Here is a 21,903-nt window from a genome sequence, read left to right as displayed (position 1 = left end):
TTTTCACTTTTTTTCTCATTCTTTACTCAAAAAGTCAGCTTCTCAAATGCATCTGTGCATATTTGAGCCCAAATATGATCTGAAATATGAGAGTAGACAACATGAACAACCCATAAAACCTCCTTAGCAACAAGCAACAAAGGCTACAGAACAGAGCTTTTGACTTTCGGGGATTTCAGGGAGCATTTTTACATACTTTTTTTTTTTTTATATACCTCATATTTTGGAACTTTGACCATGTTTAACATAGACATCTGACATCACAAATAACATGATATATCCCCTTTAAAGCCCTTTTATTGATTTATAAAACATTAAATAGCTCTCCCTCAGCGCACGTCTGAACTGCTCTCAAGATATGTCAGTAGTGGTAGCTGTTTCCTGGCTGTCCCCCCAACGTTATGGACCCAGCCGTTAGAACAGATATTGTGGCTATCAAATTTAAAATGGCTATAATCAGTATTTTCATATTACGGATGGATGGCATGACTACTTGATTGATCGATTAACTGACTGATCAATCAGCTACTTTCACAGTCGCTTTTGTGCACCTGATCACACTGGAACAGAGCCTATTAACTGTTATCACTGTTGCTGCTGTATGAAATGCAGTGTCCCTCAAGCCAATGATAAACCTGTCAGATTGCAGGCCTGGGAGGATAATGAGTAAAGGTCATTCTTCCCGGCCCCTGAGGCCTGGTGGGCTGCTGCCGACTGGGACACTGGAGCAGAGCAGGTATCTGCCGCTCTGACCTCCGGTGCCTGAGGAAATACTGGCATCTGGCCATTGTGGCTATGGCAGGATCGGAGAGCGACTGGCTAGTCCTCTCTCCCTTGTAGCGACCACATCATTATTCTCATCCACCCACCATCCCTCCATCCACACGAGCTTCGACAAGCTACCAAGAGCCGTAGTCATAGCAACGGGCAGGCTTTCTGATGCCCTTGGGGATCATTTCTTGACAGAATTCCTTGGTGTCCTCTCTCAGTAAAAGGTCGGCCCCTCTGCTGAATGGCTGTTAATCTCTGCAGACGTGTATGCTTCAGTGTCCTGCGGCTACCTTCATCGCTCTCCCTTCTGTTCAGTTCTTTCTGAAAACTCATCTCAAAACTGAGTGTAGAATTTAAAGCTGTGTGGTGTCCATGATGCCGCAGGACAAAAGCATACAGAGGAGCAGTTGTTCCTCTGTTTCTGATCCTGAGTAATGGTTATGTGTGTTTGTATAAATATGCAGTGCACAGTTTCAGCTGTAATTCAGGTTTTCCTATTTGAGCATGCTGTATGTACAAAAGACTCAGGACTCAAAGACTACAGTGGGGGCTCTGAGAATAATGGGCAAGGTGTAAGTGCAGGTTGTTCACAACAGGGATATTTATATTGTCTCCTTGCTGAGGTCACAAATCTTGGCTCTTCTCTGCAATGGCGCTGAGGATTTACTGACATTCATAGTGACGTGCGGCAATCACGCACACCTGATGAATGGTCACACTCGTGCCTCCTTGAAGATCCAACAAAAAGGGTGTCCTTCCAGCAACTGGTGAGGCAGACAGATGGTGGATAAAGGAAGCCATTAGATGGTCAGAAAGAAGGAGAATAAATGGGGATTGAACTGCACTGTCAGAATCCATTGCTGGAATCAAAGGAGAAGATAATCATTCTCAATCAAAAACATGTAATCATTTTTAGAGGCAGAACCAGCTGGTGCAGCATCATTTGTCACCGATGTGCACCTTTGATACAGACAGATGATGCTTTTTAAGTCAGCTGAATATTGAATACAGACATTTTTATTTAAATCTAATCTTTTTAAATGATTAGTATAATTGAAATTCAAAGCGCATATAACTTAATGGATTTTTAGTCATGGACTGAGCTCAAAATGAAGCCTATCTACGATACATCAACCCTCATCTGATACCATGTCACAAGGTAGAGATCAGTAATGCATCACTGGAATTGTAAATGAGCCATGCCCCCTTATAAGCCACTGTTATGAGAAACAGCAAGTGACAAGAATATGAATCTGAGCTATTGACTAATGTGACTCAGCCTCCTGTTACTGACAGTTTGTTCTCTGCCTATGGCACCAAGGAAGGTATGCTCTCAACGGTGTATCCCTGCATAATAATCCTGAGCAGTACTGTCGTGCTCTTTATCTGTCCCTCTCCATTTTAGCCCATCTGCGCCATTAACATCACAATCAGTGTCTCATCCTTAGTCAGTAATCATCAGAGTCCTACATAACAGATATGAGCATAAATATCTGTCTCTCTTTCCCTCACACGATCATTTCCCTCCATTTTTTTCCTGTCATTTGCCACAAACACAGAAACCCACAGGCCACGTACACATACACACTCTCAGTCTTTCAGTAATCTTGCTTTCACTGCCTCCCACACAGGCATCTGTAAAAGAGCATGTGTGGTTCACAGCAGTAGCTTGGTCCACACTGGCGAGAGACTGGCAGATTCAGAGACCTTAATGTGTTAAATACTGTATTTGCATTGTGCTATAAGTTCTTGATAAATGTTGCTTTTCTAAACGCAGGCCTCAAGATGCTCAGATGCTTTTAGAAAATATATTTAAATGAAAATGCCTACATTTTTCCATCTTGTGCAGAATCTTACAAGGAGCCAGACGCCACTTGTTGTTGACAGTGGAAAATGTCTGGTATACTTAGACAAGCTGTGGTTTCAACCAAGAAAATGAATGCCAAAAACTCAACAAAAGGAACAAACACGGTGTCAAAATTTTTATTTTTTTTTTTGCTTGCACCTCATGTCTCCTCTCTTCTATTGTGCAGGTGAATGATTGCAAAACAGAGAGCAGCCTTTGCAGTGCGACCCTGTCCCATGCTGCTCCCTCCTCTCAGGGGATGGCCAAGGTCCAGGATGGACACACGAACGCATGTGACAGGTATTCAATACTACATGTGACCTAGACTTATTTTTCTCTGCACAAACAGGATATTCCTCATTCTCTAATTGTAGAAAATACATACATTTTTACATATTTATTTGTCCTTTCACTCTTAAATTTGTGTGTGTGTACTCTGCAGCTCTGCAATGTTAGAGGAGAGCCAAGATGGTATGGACAGTGGTACCCTAAGTCCTGCCTCAGCTCGACAGGTCACCATCCAGCGCCACCCGACTCAAGGCTTCGGCTTCATTGCAGGCAGCCAGAGGCCTGTCATTGTACGCTCCGTCTCTGCTGGTTAGTGTGTGTGTGTGTGTGTGTGTGTGTGTGTGTGTGTGTGTGTGTGTGTGAGAAAGAGAGACAGAGAAGACAGGAAGAGTGATGACAGTATACGTAAATCCTATGATGAGTTAAATTAAACTTTCATTTTTACTGCTTGTATATGATTTTGTATGCTGGCTGTGTGTCCCGACTCATCTGCAGACGGCCCCTCATTTGGCAAGCTTCTCCCTGGAGACCAGATCTTGGCCATTAACGAGGAGACGGTGAGCGACGCGCCCAGAGAGAGAGTCATAGACCTTGTAAGGTAACATCCTTTACTGTCCCAGGAGGGAGGGAGGGGGAGCCCGAGGGTGCAGGCCAGGGGACCAGCAGCACGGGCAAGTGAAAAGTAAAGAGGACACGGGTAAAGAGAGTGGATCAAAAGGAACAAACTGTTTCTTATTGCCAGTGATGCATTACATCAACACAAACCTGTGGATGAGTCAGTCCTTTTGCAGCTGAAGGACAGTGAGGAAATGGCAGATATAAACTGGAGAAGCTCTCCAAATACCATGCTGTTCACGGCGTTATCTAACCCACTCCACTCTCTGTTGTCTTTCCATAGACGCTGCAAAGACACTATAGTTCTCACTGTGCTGCAGCCCCATCAGGTAGTATATTAGGACACTCACTCTCTTTCATGTTCCCCTCCCTCAGGATTTCTCCTACTCTTCATCAGTCTTAACATTTTTCCTTTCACTCTGAATCATACAGAGATACTGTACAGTATTCTGTTGGAAAAGAGCACACAAATGCCGTGCAGACATACATTAGTATTCACGGCCATGCCTACACATTAGAGTAATTTCTTTTTCTGGTAACCCCTTTCAGAAAAGCTCCATGTGGGCACATAAACACCTACATGAGACCATATTAAATAAAGGCTGTGTGTACAACCATCCTTACAGTGAAAATGAAAATGTACCATTATTTAAACGTCTAACTGAACTGGATATTTTTAGCAGAACAAATACTGATATGAAAATGTAGATTTATGTGATTCTGATTTTTTGAAATTTGATATTTTGAAGCCTGGAGTCCCATATTCTTATGAGTTATGCAGCCATTCTGCAGTGATTTGCCTGTGTGTTGATGGCTCTAAATGGCAAACAACTTTCTTGTGCTCAGAGCAACAAGCATAACAATTTGAATTTTGAACAGGTGAGTTTCATGTTTAAAGCAGGTTTGTAGTTGTCGCATTGCAGCAGCATTAGCCAGCTCTCTAACACATGTCTCTTTAGCCCTGGCAGTCACCGGGGCTTTTTACTCATTTACATCTCCTCTTTCAAGCTGATTCAGATGAGTTCCTCTCTCTTTTCTTATCCTCAGTCACCTAAGTCTGCCTTCATAAGTGCAGCCAAAAAGGCCCGCCTGCGAACTAACCCGCCTAAAGTGCGCTTTTCAGAGCAAGTGTCGATCAGCGACCCAGACTCAGTAAGTTCAACTTATCATGTATCTCTGTGACTCATGCATGCAAACATGTACTGTTACCCTTTCCCTCCCTCTCCCACTGTGCATTTCTTTTGTTTGATCAGCAATCACAAAAGCTTCAAGTATCCTCTCTCAATCCTCTTATTTCAGTCGGGGCTTCTCTACTGTGTGTGTGTGAGCGAGCCTTTGGTCCAGCAGTTTGGCCTTGAATAAACTGCTTATCTGACTGATTTGAATTCTCACAGGAGCAACCTATACCTCTTTTCAAAGGCATTTTGAGAGCAGACCCATTAGGGTCCAATCTTACTCTGTTAAACATGGCACAGCTCTCATGTTCCCACCTTTCTTACCATACTAACCAACGTCTACAAGGCTTGAGTCACATTATTTTACGCTCTCATTTAAGTAGGACCTGCTGAGTGGCAGATACAGGTAATGCCTGGTGGTCAAGGATGAAAAGAGTCTACAGCTATGCTGCTCTGTGAGAGTGTACTTAGGCATAGCAGTGGTTTGAGCTAAATGCTAATGTCAGCATGCTAACATGCATACAAGGACAATGTTAACAGGCTGATGTTTAGCAGGTGCAATATAATGTTTACCATCTTAGTTTAGCATGTTATGTTAGCATGCTAACATGTGCTCATTAGCACAAAGCACAGCTGATGCTGATAGAAATGTCATTAATTTTGCAGGAATTATGTCAAAAACCAAAGTGTTGGACAAAATATAAATTTGACCACATGACAGTCAGAGAGAGGATCACCCATGTGATTACAGTTCATTCTGTAGGGAGCATGAATATCTGTACCAAATTGCATGGCAATCCATCCAATATATGTTGAGACATTTCATTTTGAGTCAAAAATGTCAACCTACTGTGGTGCTAGAGGAAAAATCAGGGGATCAAAGTCATTAGGCTTTATCCTCTGGGCACCATGGATATCTGTACCGAATTCAGCCATCGATCCATTACTTGTAAAGATATTTCATTAAAAAACATGACAACTGTATTTTAAAAGTCAGAGGATCACCAAAGTCAGTAGGATCCATCTTCTTGAAACCTGAATGTCTGTATAAAATTTCATAGCACATCCAGCAGTTGCTGAAATATTTCAGTCTAGGCCAAAGTAGTGGACAGACCGACCGACCCACCGACACACCGGCCCATCGACAGACCAACATTACCATCCCTAGAGCCATACTAACTAAAAAGGACGTTACACAGCACAGTAAATAAAGTTGGAACACAAAGATGTCAAGCAACAGACAATCAATAAAGAATCAGAAGTTAGAGGATAGAGCATTTCATCACTCTTTTTCTATTTACCTGAACTTAATGGAAGAAAGTAGAGAACAAGATTGCTCATCACTTGGACCACCGGGTCTCTGATAACCTTTGGATTAAGCCAACACAGAGTGATAGGCAGACAGCTCAAACTGGCTTTTCATTACAGCTGATTTCACCACCCACTCTAGCCTGGCAATACCAGTGGTCAACATCATGTGAATGCCACAGGTTACCCTTATTAGACCTAAATCAAATTTAAGGTAGAGATATTCTCATGAACTAGGAAATGCCAACAGCTCTGGTTTACAGCAATAAGATAGGTTGGATCTCCTCTCTCCCTGTTTCTCTTCCTCTATCGTGAATCCAATTATCTGTGCTCAAGCTACAGAACATAAGGCACTGTTGGTGCAGATATGGGAGGGAGCTGCTACAATTGGTAATGATCAGATGTTTCAGCCACCACCTCCCAACCAATGGCAAGACATTTCTTAATCTCTGCCTCTATTGATGAGGAGCCAAAGGCTTATTGATCATTTGGAGACTTATCAGTGTCGGCCACCTAGCCTGATGTTTATTGAGAGAGAGAAAGAGAAGGAAAGAGATGAGGCTGCAGCGTTGAGCTGTGATTTTCCGCTCATAACACTTTTGCTGCATGTGACAAATCAGCCCCAGCTCACACTCACTAACAAGGACAAAGGTATAGTGGCTTGTCATGGGAAATGATAGACCTGTTTGTGGAGTCTCCTCACTAGTGCACCCTCCCTTCAGTGCTGCAGTATGGAGAAAGATCTGTTCTCTCATAACTCAGGCTTTAGTTGCTTCTAGTCTGCTCAGAAGAACAGCTTGTTGAGCCTGCTGAATACTTAAGTTCTCCAAAAAAACAGACTGCAAGGCATCTGCTGTGGACCCAGCTCTCCTTTTCAACTAAATACATTTTCTGAGTTATACTGTTGCAATAAATCCACATCCCTATACTGTCATGAGTAATGTCTGGATTCTGTTTTTACAAATCCCATCATGAGATTAAAAAAAGCAAGAAGTACAGGAAAGGATTGATTTTGTTTTGGCAATTATGGAGGATTTCATTTGGACTGCAAGGCTGCTTCCCTCTGCATCCTCGCCACATGTCACATTAAAACCCTCAAGTATATCTTATTACTTTAAGATGCCCTCTTTTCCTCTGATCACAACTGTGGTTCTTTGAAACTACATAATGAGAACGGAGTCATTTTCTTAAAAAGCCCTCAGCAAGATAAAAAAGGAGACAGCGACAGGGAGGGAAAAAGGAGTGTGTTACCCCTCTCACTTTTCAAATTTATATTTTTAAATTATATTTTTGTCCCCCCACTGCCCCCACAGGTTCATTTTCTTACTAAAATCTCTTCAAACAGTCTCCTTTTACTGTCCATCCACCATAATCAAAATTAGAGAGAGATGAGTTGATAAAAATGTGGATATGCTCATCTGAGTCGCCTTCAGTTATTACCCTGCGCTCAGGGCAAAAAGCTTAATGTATGTGATGCAGTAAGCGCTCTGAAGACAATTTTTTGCACTGAGTTTTACCTCTCAGGCTACATATAGTCTATACTACCATTATTACAGAAAGCACAATAACCAGTTTTATTATAATTTGCTATGTTTTGTTCACACTCTCTGGTTGTTTACGTGTGGCATGTTTGTATCTTAACTCAAGCACAAACCCTATTTGTATTGTACAAATAATGTCTGATGATCTTGAACTTCATCCATCATTTTTTTTTTCACTAAACTTGAGCTGTTTTCTCCCTTAATCTCTTTCAGACAATGCTCAAGGACGACTCCTTGCTACTCATACCAAATGTGTTGAAGGTGTTCTTGGAGAATGGACAGATTAAGTCCTTTACATTTGATAGCCGTACTACTGTTAGGGTATGTATTCACAACGGCATATGTGAGATGCAACTGAATTCCACAGTGAGGAGTCTGATGTCCACAAGGGCTGAGCGATGTCAAAATTTTTATATCATGATTTCACATTAACAAAATGGGTCATAAGAAGTATTATAATGTATTATAATGTTAAACAATACAATCCATTCCTACTTTTTCTCACATATGTATCTAATACGCAATTGTTTTCAGTAGCCAGTAGAAAAACAGCTCTCATTTTGTGAAACATCATCCTATCAGTTTCTGGAATTTAAAATCTCACTAACATGATTAAGGACATAAAGCAACAAATGAATTCAGTCAGACAGAGGTCATTTCTGTCTCTATGTCAGTCTCTAAGATGAGTCTGACATCTCTGAGCAGACTCATTAAGCGCACTCTATTAGATTTCACAAATCTCTCTTCTGCTCATGGAGGGACAGAAAGGGAGAAAAGGAGAAGCAAAGAATCACTTTAAAGGAAAGAGCTCTCCCCTGTCAGCCTAATTAAATGGAATTTCAGCATAAGAGGTCACAGATCAATAAAACAATAATACAGATTAAATCAATGGCACAATAGGATGCCTATTTGTGTGCCCATTACACTGTCTATCAACCAAAGAATCTTTCCTGCAGTATTCTAGGATACAATCTATAGCATTATGTGGATCCTTACGTTGATTGTGTGACTTCTCCAGGTGTCATTTTATGCAAATCACACAGGTCAATACTGCTTAAACTGCTTGCCCTTGCTTTTCAGAGACAGCTGTTGCTTAGGTTACATCAGTAAGCCTGAGCAATTGTTTATGGAGAGCAAACCATTAGGGCACATATTTTAAGTCTCTTAATGAGCCTTCAGACTGAGACTTAAAGCCAAACTACAGCAACATATCACTACAAGATTCCCCTTTAATGTCCAATCCTCTAATATATTAAGAGGGGAAAGAAATTATTCTTAGGCATAGCCCACAGTAGGATGTGATAAACTGTGAATTTCCCCTCAGACAGTGTTCTCTGTGCATTTTAGAAAGAGGATATGAGAAAAGCTCTACATCATTCATTGATAGTGATCTGCACCAGAGAAAAAGTTTGCCCTGCTCTCCACAACACACAGATGTTATTTTCTTAAATAGGAGGCACTCACTGTGCAGAATAAAGAATATCTGTGGAAGCTCTCTGTTGCTCAAAATGACAAACATGTTATCAGAGTACAGCCTAAACAGAAAATGGATATCAGTTTGACAAAGTACTGTGTGCAAGCATGGAGTGTGTGAGTTCATGGTAAAAATAGCCTCCATACATCACATACTTGTATTTGTTGAAGCAGAATGTATTCTTACTGTGGAAACGTGTTTCAATCTCTAATCTGTTTCCATCTCTCTCCTTCCAGGACGTGATCTCCTCCCTGCAGGACCGCCTCTCACTGCGCTACATTGAGCACTTTGCCTTAGTGCTGGAGGCAGGTGGTCTTGACCAGAATCAGAGGTTGCATCTGCTGCAGGAGAACCAGCCTCTGACGCATGTGAGAAACAGTAACATACGTGCTTTACTGATGGGTATATTTAAGGGATTAAGAGTATGAAAGCAGAGCTGAGACCAGACGGTGCCACAGATGCATCCAATATGCAGTCAACCCTGTTCACCTATGGAAAATTATACTATAATATTTGTGACTAATACCAAAGATGTCAATGTTTATGTAGCTGTAACTGTCATATTCCCTCAGGTGGTGCATAGAACCTATTTCCAAGGGATGAAGTGTCTGTTCCGCATCTGCTTCTTCCCCAAGGACCCTGCAGACCTACTGAGAAGGGACCCCGCTGCATTTGAGTACCTCTATATACAGGTAAAGCACTGGATTAAAGGGGGATTTAGAAGGTTGTCATTCAATCTTATGTCACTGTTGGAGAGCCGTCTCCTCGAAGAGCAGGGTGTACCAAGAGAGAGCCAATGATTAGAGGCTCTCAGAGGCAGCTAGTTTTATTTCACAGTTTCCAGTAGATTATGTTTGCCTTCTTGACTGATTTTAGAGGTGAGTTAGTAAAGTGACATAGGCCAGAGTCAGGCTTCAGACACAGTGGCCATGTTGTAGGCTCTTTTGCATTCACATTAACCCTCTTATGAATTTGGAAGCTGTCCCTGGCAATTAAACTAATGATATGACTTACAGAAAGATTTCAGCCTTTGACAGTGTTGTTTGCAGTCAGATGTGTACAAAACAACATAACATTTCATTATGTCCTCACAGAGTCGAAATGACGTAATCAAGGAGCGCTTTGGCATGGATTGGAAATCTGACATCACGTTACGATTGGCTGCCCTCCATATCTACATCACTGTGTCCTCTGCAAGGCCCAATCAGAAGATCTCTCTCAAGCATGTAGAGTAAGTCCGCAAACGAAATTAGCCCTCAAATGAACTTATGAGAAATTACAGACAAAAACTGATGTATTGCATTTTTTACCGCATTAAAAATTCTGAGTACCACATCACTGAGTCCCACGGTGAAGTTTGTTCATTCAATAATATCTAAATGATTAATAATTAATCCCAATAGTATTCAAAACTCAAATTATTAAAGGATCATTTTCCCTAGGCTGTCATGAGAAAAAGAAATCTATTGCTTTGTGAAATTACATCTCTCCCTCAATTTGCTCATTTATTCTTCAAAACCTCAACCTAGCAAGTAATTAGGTTCTGCTGTCACAACCACAGAAGCAGAACAGATCCACTGTGCTTGTAATCGACTAGGGTGGCCATGTCAAGCCATGAGCTGTAGAGGATGTGAGCTACTGTAGGCTCATTGTGTCTTTCGGTGGGATGAAAAAAACTCCTTTGTCTTTGTTGTGATATCTTCCCTGGATTCTGATTAACCACTCTGCTGTTGTTTTCTATTGTGTATACCACTCTTCTCTCTATCACAGAAAAGAGTGGGGACTAGAGCCTTTCCTTCCCCTCACTCTGCTTCCAACAGTCAAGGAGAAGAATGTGTGTAAGAGCCTGTCTCAGTTGCTGAAGACCTACCAGCATCCACCACCATCAGGCAACAAGGTGCTGCTAAATAAAAAAAAATGTTATTTGTAACCATTTCCATCTCTGAAATATTTTGATAATTCTTTGTGGATAGTTTTACTGTCTTTGGATATACTGCTGTTGCTGTTATATTCAGAAGAGCTGAGTTAAGATGTACCATGACCTGAATGACTGGGAATCTTCCCAGACATATTGCTGTTATTACACATTTATAAGCATTGAAAATTTATAGAGACCTCTTCCTAATTTCCCCTTCTCTTGATTACAATGAAGATTCAAATCTCGACACTATGCTTTCATAGAGGAGCCTTAATTTATTGTATTTTATGGTTATGTCTGCATGATAACCAGTCCTTTATCTTCGGACAAGCCCTTCATCTTTATAGATGGAACTGTTGCATAAGACTTTAGTAGAAACATCTGCGGCTCAACAGTGCCCCCATGAGGACATATGAAGTGCCTGTAAGCAGGGTGCAAAATTAACTTTTTTTGTGGCGAGTGAATAAAATTTTACATTGTTTTACATAGTTTTTTTGGCTGGTGAGTGAAGCAAATCTATGAGCCACTTGCATATTTTACCAGCATTTGGCTGTTGGCTGGTGCTAATTTTGTCTGTCTATAAGAGGATTCCTACTTCAAAGATGAGAGTTTCTTGTTTATCATTCTGTTGACAGGTCCCTCCTCTCCAAGGGAAGCTGCAGTATATGCGTGTACTCAATGACCTCCCACCTTTTGGAGGAATACTGTTCCACACTGTTGGACTGGTAATATATTTTTAATCTTTCTGTGCAGGAATACTACATGTGTATCTCTTTTATTTAATTCTTAGCTTCATTCATTTTCCTTATGTGTCTTTAAAGCTGTACATGTACACCAAAGTAGCATCTTTAAGGAATTGTTATGTTCCATAGTGTAGGGAAGTAATTGTAAACCACCTGTGTTCTTCTACAGGATGAGAAACAGTCAGCTACAACACTACTGGTGGGTCCTCGACATGGTATTAGTCATGTGATTGACCTGAAAAATAACCTCACAACAGTTCTGGCCGAGTTCAGCAGGGTTGCCAAGATTCAGCTCTATCGAGAGAGCCAAGGAGTGGCTCGTGTGGAGGTGACAATCCATGAGGCCAAGGTATTAAAACAAGTCTTGAACGATGCTTAGTACAATGACATCTAATAAAGCCAAGACGCAACATTTGTAATATTTGTATCGTTCAACAATTTAATACATTTAATTTCATCAGGTCATTACAAAATGAGCAGGCAATGCTCATTGCCTGTCCCCTAAATAGTCTCCTAATTCCCCTCCCTGCCACCCCCTGCAGCCCCTGGTGCTACTCATGGAATGGCCTGATGCCAGTAACTTTGCGTGCCTCATCTCTGGCTACTACAAGCTGTTTGTAGACCCCAAAAGGACCATCTACTTCCGGACCTCTGGTCAGTCTCAGCTGACCAAGGCAGGTATGTTGGAAGTCTTTGTGGCCTTTAGCGTGATTTTACATATATGCTTTTATTAGGCAGTATACATCAAACATTAAAAGAATTTATAGAAAACAACATTATTTACTTTAAAGTTTAAAATAAAACATCCGTATCACACATTTAGAATGGTGTAAGTGAAAGTGTTCTTTCAGCATCTAATCAGCATCATATTAGACACTGCATGTCAGGCAATATTTGATAATTTTCATACGTTCAGTCTACATGGACATTGATCTGCTTCTTCATTGACTGAAACCATCACCAGGTTATCCTAGAACTACCATCCCATGGCGCCCTCTGCTGTCTTTCTTCCCATCTCCATCTTGACTCATTGGAATGAGATACCCCATATTTCTTTTTCCCAAGATATAATAACATTATGGAGTTTTAAAGTGCATCTTGCTGTACTTTTTGCTGTAATCACAAACATTTGTTCAAACATGAACAGATCCTCTGCCATCTGCTGTCTCAACTTCTAATCCACATAAAAGAAGGATCATCATACCATCACATTCCACCAGAATCTAACCCTCAAACCTCAAACCAACTTCAGCTTCCAACATCCATCTCTGAAATAACAAATAATCCCCATGTGACCACCAGCTGTTGACTCTGCTTTCCCATCTGGATCTTCTCTATTCCCACAAGTTCTTAACACCTCAAACTCTCCACTGCTCTAACAATTCTATCCTCAGATTACAGAAGCTCCCACCATGCCCACCCACGTTCTGGGGCAACCGGCTTACCAAGTGGAGGGCGACGAGGGGACGAGAGGGAGGGCTCGCACAGAGAGTCAGGGTCTTCAAGGGCCATAGTTCCTGCAGAGTCTCAGCATCTAGGCCTGTGTCATGTCCACCTTCGAGAACAACAACAATTTCAGGAGCTCCAAACAAGCGCTGAGGCTGAACTTGACATAAATGAGAACTTTATTTCTCAAGAGCCCCCTGGGCGGCCCCGCACCAAGTCAGACCCCACACAGCAGAGTACAGAGGAAATAGCTGGGGTTTCAGAGAGCCCACCAGTGGAAAATGCAGGATTTAGAATCCGAGCACTAACACTTGGTCTATCCCAGAAGACCTCACGATACTTCTGTGACTCTTGCAAAGCCAGGCACAGGGCAGAGGGTCTATCAACAGCAGTGAACAGTAGTGGTAGCTCGGGGAAATACTGCTCCAGTGCTTGCGCCTCCCGAGATGGAGGCGCTGTTGATCTCATGGCTCTACCACCCCCAGGGAATGAAGAGGAGGATGAGGAGGAGGCAGATGATGCAGGAGCAAAGCTGCAACCACCACCACCTGCTATTGCTGCCCCACCACCTGGCTTCAGGGACAACAGTTCAGATGAGGATGATCCAAAGAGAGGGAGAAAGGCTCGAATCAATGCCAGCCAAGGGGTCGCCTCTGGGAAGCTGCCCCAAGCCAAGGAAGATGTGCCTGTGACACTGATTGATAACGTGGCCACGAGAACAGTCCGAGATCATGCCCAGGAGCTTGATGACGCTCTGGTGTCCACCTTACAGGCACTGGAGGCTTTGGCAGCTTCTGAGGACTACCCCCATCACCCTCAACAGCCAACACAGACTGCAGGTCAACAGCCTCAGTCATGCCACGGCCCACATCTCACTCACAGAATTAACAGCAGTAATCTAACTAATCCAATAAAAAAATTACTTTTTTATCAGTAAACATTACACAGCACATTTGCAGTGCAGCATCTTTTTATTATTACTAAAGAGAATCTCCTTGTGAAATGATAAAGAAATCCTGTAATCTCCTGATTTTAAAATAGCAATGAATGTCTAATAACTGCACAGACAGCATAGAATTAAGGTAGAGTTCAAGACTACCTCATACCTACAGGAATGCAAAACAAACTGAACAACCTAAACTAGTCTAACATGAAAGTCAAGCTGGAAAGATTATGGACCATATCAATTGAAAAACAGCATGTGTTACATAAATGAAAAGCAACAACAGCTCACTATTACACAACATTATTTATGTCTTCAAAACTTAAAAAACAAGCTCCCATTATTAAAAATAAACCTTTTGTTACAAATTTTATGAACATGGTCAGAATAGGAAATGCGCTCATCTTTGCACGTTTCTCAAGCACACACATATCTGCATCAGTAAGCAAAAGCTACAGTTCTTTGATGGAAGCACATTAGTGCATAGATCAGTCTTATGAGGAGCTATAAACTCTAAAATCTGACCCTTAAGGACTTTGGAAACAAACTGAAATTGTTCCAGAAGTACTATTTTTTTGTTTGTGATCAAGGTGAATCCACTCTACTGCAAATGTCTGATTCAATAACTTAAGTAAAACACTAATATAACAATTTAATATTACTGTGTGTATTTTTATTGTTTCTTGATCATCCTAATAGTGTGCTGTGTTGCCTTCCTCCTCAGGGCTGATTGTCTTAGCTGCCATTACACCTGAGTCATCATTGGACTCAGGCCACGAGACCAACTCCTCTGAATTGACAGATGTTTCTGAGATGGTGTCGGCTATGAAACAGAACCAGAACCAGGCCTACCTGCTGGCTCACCATATCAACAAGGAACGTATCCTCTGCCGCCGTGACTTTCCTCTGGCTATCCCTGGCTGCACTGCAAAGACTATAGGGACTGGGGCCTTCTCTGTGGGTCAGATTCGTGCTGGCTGTCCACCCAAGCAAGTAATCCTCAGCAAGACTGTTCCCTTTAAAGTGAGCCCCAGTCAAGACTCTGCAATACTCAGTGTTGTAACAGAGCAAGGAGGCAATCAAGACACCACTCAGATTGAACAGAAAGCAGAAATGAAAGCAAACTCTGTGTCCGCCAAAGCAAACACCACTGATCCCCCTTCTAAGTCACCTGAAGAACTTAAAGTGTCTGATGCTTCACTGACAGTTCAAGTCAGTAAAGATCAGAAATTATCAAATTCTTCTGGGGAGACACTGAGTCAAAATCTTTCTGGGGGCTTAAAAGGGAAGACAACAGCACCTCTTAACACAGACTCTAGCAACAAAGCCTTACCTATCCTCTTGCCTGTGGACAGAACTGCCTCTGCCAAGATTTCCCCAACTATTATGTGCCAAGATGCCGAGACTGCCTCTAGCGAGACCATGAAGCCTTCAAGCTCTACAGAACTTCTGCCAGTTGACGACCTTTTCTGCACATGTCCAGTGCAACAGGAGCCTGGGCCTCAATTAAGAATAAAAGATCCACAGGTTCAGAAGGTAGTGGTGTTTCAATCCTCCTCCCCCACAGATGATGAGCGCCTTCGGGCCAAAGGCCTCCAGCTAGCTAACAGTAAAGAAAATGCAGTGAGAGGAGGAGCAGATCCTAGTTTGTCAAAGCCCAGTCCTCAAATACAAACAAAGTATTCCCCTCGTTTGCCTGTAAAATCAGAGAGAAAAGAAGAAGCTGAAAGCAAGGCTGAGGGTGCCCAGGGCAAATCCCATCCTGAGTCACAAAAATGCCCCATAAAATCCTTACCCATTTTAGATGATCCAACAACACCTAGCCCCTCTGTAGATAAGGTCTCTACTCTCCCAGCCAGAGACTCAAAGAAGCAGAGCAGTGGTAAGGGGAAGTCCCAGCGCAGTGCTCCTTTCTTGAGCTTTAGAAACCTTCTTTCAGCTACGTTCCCAGCAAGAATGCGAAGAGAAACAGATGAGCGAAGGGCTCAGTTGCAGAAGGTCCGCCAGTATGAGCTAGAGTTCTTAGAGGAGCTGCTGAAACCCAAGTCATCCCAGGGGGAATTTTTGCCCCAGGGATCCTCACCTGTGCCCTCAGGCACTCCTTGTGCCTGCCAGCTCCGCACCAGCCCTGTCCTAAAGGCACCAGGTATCTCCAGGGAGCAGCGACGCAGCTGTGACTGTAAGAGAATGTGTAGGGGCATGCGACTACCTGACACACCAGTTGGCTCCACAACAGAGACACAGCACAGAGGCAGAGAGAGAACTATCTCGAAGACCCCTCCAGCAGTCTCCAAAGCCCCTCACACCCAAGGTGCTACAAGGAGACCTCAGACCTTAGAGATCAAGACTACACGAATACGTTCTACCAGCCTTGAGTCAAGGGAGCCAAGGGGTGAGCAGGGCTCCTGCTTGCCCACCTGTACTTCACAAACAGATTGCATGGGAGCACCACAATATAAGAAGCTCCAGAGGCGATACAGTATTGGAGAACTGGATAACAGCACTAGCACACCTGTTTATGCTGAGGTGAAGCCCAAGGCCAAGAGTCTAGAGAAGGAGATGGAGAGAGTGAGGGCCACAGGACTGAGGCTCCCCACCCCGGTAGAGCCCGTGCACACACAGTCTCACCAGGCAGAAGGGAAGGGAAAAAAGGGTGTGTTTTTTATTCAGGGGGAGGAGCTACTGCGTGAAAGTAAAGAAGGGACTGGGGAGATGCTGCTGACCTTGCCTAGTGAAGACAGTGATGACAAGGATAAATGCTGCTCATTCTGTTTCTGCTACAGGAAGTGTGAGGCAGCAGATGAAAGCAGTGAGAAGGATGAGCTCTCTTACTCCATACCTCTTCAGGTCCTTCCAGGCATGGAGCTGGATTCACGTACCTTTCCTGTAGTAAGCAAAACACTCCAGGTTCTTAATGCAGAGGACTGCAGTGGAGAGGAAGAGGAGGAGGAGGAGGAGGAGGAGGAGGAGGAGGAGCCACAAACACAAGAAATTGACCTAAGAGCCTGTGGTACATTGGAGGGGAGCCTGGCACGGGTACAGGCTCTACAGGGGAAAATTTTCAGCTTGCCTGATGGTTTCCTAAATGCCCAGTTGGATGCTAATGAGTTGCTAGCTATCCTGCGTCAGTGTGCTAACAGCCCACAAGCTGAGGGTGAGGCTCGTCTCCAGCCATCACGGATTGCAGAGTACAAACAAGAGCTGGCAGTGCGCTTCAAAGAATTCAGAGCATCATGTCGGCGAGTGGCAAGCGTTGAAAAAAGCCCAACACGTATGCTTGCTGTTGTCACAGCCAGCTTTCAAGTGTTGTGTGACCTAACTCTGACCTTCATCAAATTGGTCAGAGGAGTTCGTTCAGAAACCCAAAGGCTGCAGCTGTTGAGAAAAGTTGAGGAAGTAGCTATCAACTATACCTTGCTTCTGCGTGCAGCAGAAGAATCAATGGGACACTCAAGCAGCCTGCCGACAAAGACAGTGAGCCCTCAAGTTTCCTCCAACACCAATAACATGAGCTCACTCACTCGACCCATCAAAACTCTTCCTGCCCAGTAAGAATAAATCTGGCAGGGATGTAATCAAAACAGCCCTGAATGTGGGTGGCTACTCTATCCAAATTCATTATTTATTTATTGTTTACATTTTTTACAGAACGTGCAATGAATCATCCTCAGTAAAAATTCCAATGCAGCTGTTCCATCCCATGTTTACAGGCCCTGAGGTAGCCTCCTGGATCTTGTTTTGAAATATAAAGATACACCAAACTAATGCACAATGGAATAAGAACCCTACAACAGACTGGGTGACACAGGGCTAATCACCTCACATCAATATTCATAATATAATAAGTCATTATGGTATAATATTTTATATGTAATGTAAATTTGAGCTGTGTCTACTTAGCAAATAATATAAAGTTTTGTGGAGAAAAAAAGGTGATGATATATATTTGAAATGTATTGAGTTAAGAGAACTATAAAAATTATAATAAACCATCAGAAATAAATGTATGCTCTGGACAAAGATATTTCAGAGATTTTGTCAAGTAGCGACTTCTGTAAATTGCATAGTCCAAAGCGTTGGTTGGTTAGATGGTGATGTGTTTGTTTGTTGAATTTTCTAACTGTTGTAATGCAAAATGGAGATCTCTGTTGGCTATGTGTGGCGTACTGATGCAAGAGTCAAAGTGTAAGTGGCATTGTTGGAAAATGAAAACAGCTGAAAGACAAGTATGACATATTAAACTATATTGACTGACAGGAGCCCATTCTCACACTAAAACCGTGCAGGTATGAAACACACCTGCTCACGGCAGACAATGTAGCAGAGACCCAAGTCACAGTCTTATCCTCTGTACAGTAATGAGCTGTAGAGAAGGAATACCCACACTGTACTTAACGCACAGAGAGTATTTTACACCATCACTGATCCATATCTCACTTGCATCTCATTTGTTGTGACTCATAGTTTTAAATATACCCATCCACTTGCAAGTGACTAAGCTTATCACTAGAATTTTGCACAACTTCTGAAATTAGCTCTGAAGTTGAAATGTACCTTTTAATGTTTGATTCAGTGTTTTTTATTCACTCTGCTGCTGAAAAACTCACTTGAGTCCACACCACCAGTTTTACATAATTCATCTCCTCAAAGCTAAAATGTACCCGTTTCAAAGGATCCTTTCTTTTTATTCAGGTTTTCAGATACAGTATAAACAAATTTGCTTTCTATGTGCTGTTATACATTGTGCAATCTAGCAAATATATAAGAAACACACAAAGTAGTTTTATATGTATTTTAATAAAAGTAACACATCTGTTTCCTGTCTGAAATCTTCTTTGTGTCTCATCCTCTTGTTATTGGAAATTAATCACAGAGGCTTTATAGTTGTGCTGGCCTAATATGTATTCTGGACATACTGTTAAAAGAAAGTGCTGTGAAATCAAATTAATAGTGACAACAAAGCTGCCAGAGTACTTAAAACAAGAAATGCAATATTGCTGTTTCTTGCATACAAAACAGTACTCCAATAAACCTATCTCAAAAGTTCATAAAATCCTGTATATGATAACTTGTGCTTATCTGTACTTACAATGTTTTGTGCTCTTTACTGATGACGGTAACCATATTGTACATCCCTGAATCAAGATATTCAACTGTTAGGTGGCAAGAAACTAATCATAATATACCAAATGCCATACCATAACATGGAAATTACAAACAAACTTACAAATGCAAAATATTTGACATACATCAGAAATCAATTCTGGTGTTCGTTTAATGGCACTTAAAATTGTTACTATTTTTAATCATTTCAGCTTCAGCTTTGATTATTTGTTATAAATTAGGGCTAGGCAATATATTGATATAATATCGATATCATGAAATGAGAATAGATATTGTCTTAGAGTTTTGATATGGTAATATTGTGATATGGCTCAAGTGTTGTCTTTTCCTGGTTTTGAAGGCTGCATTACAGTAAAGTGATGTAATTTTCTGAACTTTCCAGACTGTTTTAGCTGTTCTATTATTTGTTTTTACACACTTAGTCATTATATCCACATTGCTAATGATTATTTATCAAAAATCTCATTGTGTAAATATTTTGTGAAAGCACCAATAGTCATCCCTACAATACTGTCACAATATTGTTATCGGGGTATTTGGTTAAAAATATCGTAATATTTGATTTTGTCCATATCGTCAATAAATATTTCTTTGTGTGATTCTATATCACACACAATGTGATTATTCATTTATTTTGCAGTGTAACCCTTAAATGACACCTTTCATTTTACACAATATAAATATATTATAAAATATAAAAGGAAAATCAGGATGTCAGCTTTGTTGTACAACTTTTCTTGGTTTCAGAGCTCTACAAGCACTCTCTTTTAACAGTTTTTCCTTCGCTGTTGATGTGGCATTTTCCATAACCATATACAGTGTTTTTCTCTTTCACTGTACTGCATGTTTTCCCTTACGTATTAGACTTTCAGGGGCAGATACTTTGGCTATTGAAGATGATGACACTGTTTGTACAGATACTTTTCCAGTTCTAAAGTGGAAAAAAACAGGCAAAAATGAAAGGCCGTGGTGGCAAATATGTAAATGTTTTACAAATGATGGAAATGTATTATTCTACACTGTAAATGTAAATAATAAGATCAAATATTTGAGGGAATAAGAAACACTTTTAAAACATTACTTGTAACCGGAAGATTTATCTAAACTGTTCACTATTTTGTAAAAAGGAAAAGATAAAACATGTCTGTAATGTAATTATTTATAGTAGTAATGTAACATAGAGACTAATAGCAAAACATATATTTTAAAGAGTATATTATGAGTATAAAGCATGGGACATGTTTATTTTTATAAACAAAAGTATCAAACAATGTTCTTTCATCAACACTTGAACATTTTATTGCATTTATGATAAACATTTATGTGGTTGTCATTGTTCAGTTGCTTTGCTAAACTGTGGATTTGTCTGTGTTTCATTCACACAATGAGCCCGCCATGGCTTAATCCATTGTTTTCTTTATGTGCACCTATTCATTCCTGTCTTAATTTACTGTCAATGATCTTGTCGTCACTGTGGTTTTCTGTCTGTGTACAAAGTTAACTCATGTTTTAAGAGCAATAAAGTATATTATATAAACTCTTTCAGAGAATTTGGAAATGACATTGCATGCTATAAACTTGCGGAAGTCACAGGGTGTCCGTTAGGAGGACTTCAAACAAATGACATCATGTAAGAGATAATTACCTGGAAGCATTTCTCTGCTGCTGCCAGCAGGCTTTTACTGTTCTGGATGCTTCATTCATTTGCCTCTGGCAAAAACTAATGTTGATTCAACAGTGTACATATTACTCACTTGAAACAACACCAACCATTCACAGTAAAATGGTTTTGTGTTGCTGCCATTTAACATAAATGTACTTACTAGGTCATTGTGTGTGTTATTTGTCTTATGGCTAAAAAGCAGAATAGAGTATGGACTTAGCCAATCACCAGCCAGGGGAGCCTCTTTGCCAAAAATTTTGCAGTAGCCTATGGTTATGTTAAATTACAAAACTGGCAGCAATATAGATAATCCAGTAAAATATAACAAGCTGTGGATGTTAGAAGTTATTAACACTCATCATTTTACACACAAGTCAAACCTAAACATACAGTAATATGCCGCTATAATAGCTAATAGATTTTATTCACACAAGACATTTTGACACGTCACCATAGGAAAAGCACGGGTAATAAAATTAATGGCTGAATTCCAATTAGCTGTTTCAGTTGACGCTGGCTCACTGTCACACTGTCATTGCTTACTGGGACACTTGGATTGAATGGAGCCTTAGGTTGTTAATAAGATATGCTTTTCCTACTATGACAAGACAAAATCTGCTGTGGAAATTTTTTTTCATTCTTACCTCTTTTAGTAACTGCACTTTGCTGGAACACATTTTTTGTAGTTCCCATATGGCCATGTTGTCTCTGAGGCCCTACAGTGCCATGGGGGCCAAGATAAGATAGTTACATTTTGTTATTATTACTGGATTGATTACTAGATAATGCACGAGATATTATATGTTTGATTGCATAAATCATATCCAACAATATCTTATAACTTACAGCTCATTTACTCAGTGTATTTTTACCATATATGCACTGCAGTGTCTTCCTCTATTGTCACAGGAAAGAATGTGAATATTCTAGCTAACATTTTCAGAGGCCCTGCAATCATCTGGGGTTTTAGACAAGCTGAGTTTACAAAATTTAACGTTGCCTTAACGTCAATATCCATGATTTTTATGAAACAATTTTGAAAACAGAT

The 21,903-nt window shown here is 41.1% G+C and overlaps 1 protein-coding gene across 1 annotated transcript; it reads left to right on the top strand.

Annotated features, from left to right (window-relative positions):
• The first annotated feature begins 7,757 nt into the window (after positions 1-7,757).
• frmpd3 (FERM and PDZ domain containing 3) lies at positions 7,758-21,404 on the top strand. The gene is made up of 10 exons (XM_067598978.1): positions 7,758-7,865; positions 9,255-9,386; positions 9,591-9,710; positions 10,113-10,249; positions 10,789-10,915; positions 11,572-11,661; positions 11,849-12,028; positions 12,222-12,357; positions 13,074-13,964; positions 14,793-21,404. The coding sequence occupies exons 1-10, from the start codon at positions 7,761-7,763 to the stop codon at positions 17,618-17,620; spliced, it is 4,746 nt and encodes a 1,581-aa protein (XP_067455079.1). The 5' UTR covers positions 7,758-7,760; the 3' UTR covers positions 17,621-21,404.
• The last annotated feature ends 499 nt before the right edge of the window (positions 21,405-21,903 follow it).

Source organism: Thunnus thynnus, chromosome 9 (genome assembly GCF_963924715.1).
Source record: "Thunnus thynnus chromosome 9, fThuThy2.1, whole genome shotgun sequence".
NCBI lineage: Eukaryota > Metazoa > Chordata > Actinopteri > Scombriformes > Scombridae > Thunnus > Thunnus thynnus.
Note: the sequence above shows the minus strand (reverse complement) of the source record. Positions and strands in the feature narration are given on the sequence as shown.

Bases quoted from the DNA above. Each gene is read 5' to 3' on its own strand.
- frmpd3 (XM_067598978.1), top strand. From the start codon at position 7,761: ATGCTCAAGGACGACTCCTTGCTACTCATACCAAATGTGTTGAAGGTG. The intron at 12,358-13,073 runs GTATGTTGGAAG...TTCTATCCTCAG, and splicing joins GTCTCAGCTGACCAAGGCAG to ATTACAGAAGCTCCCACCAT. The intron at 13,965-14,792 runs GTCAACAGCCTC...CTTCCTCCTCAG, and splicing joins ACAGCCAACACAGACTGCAG to GGCTGATTGTCTTAGCTGCC.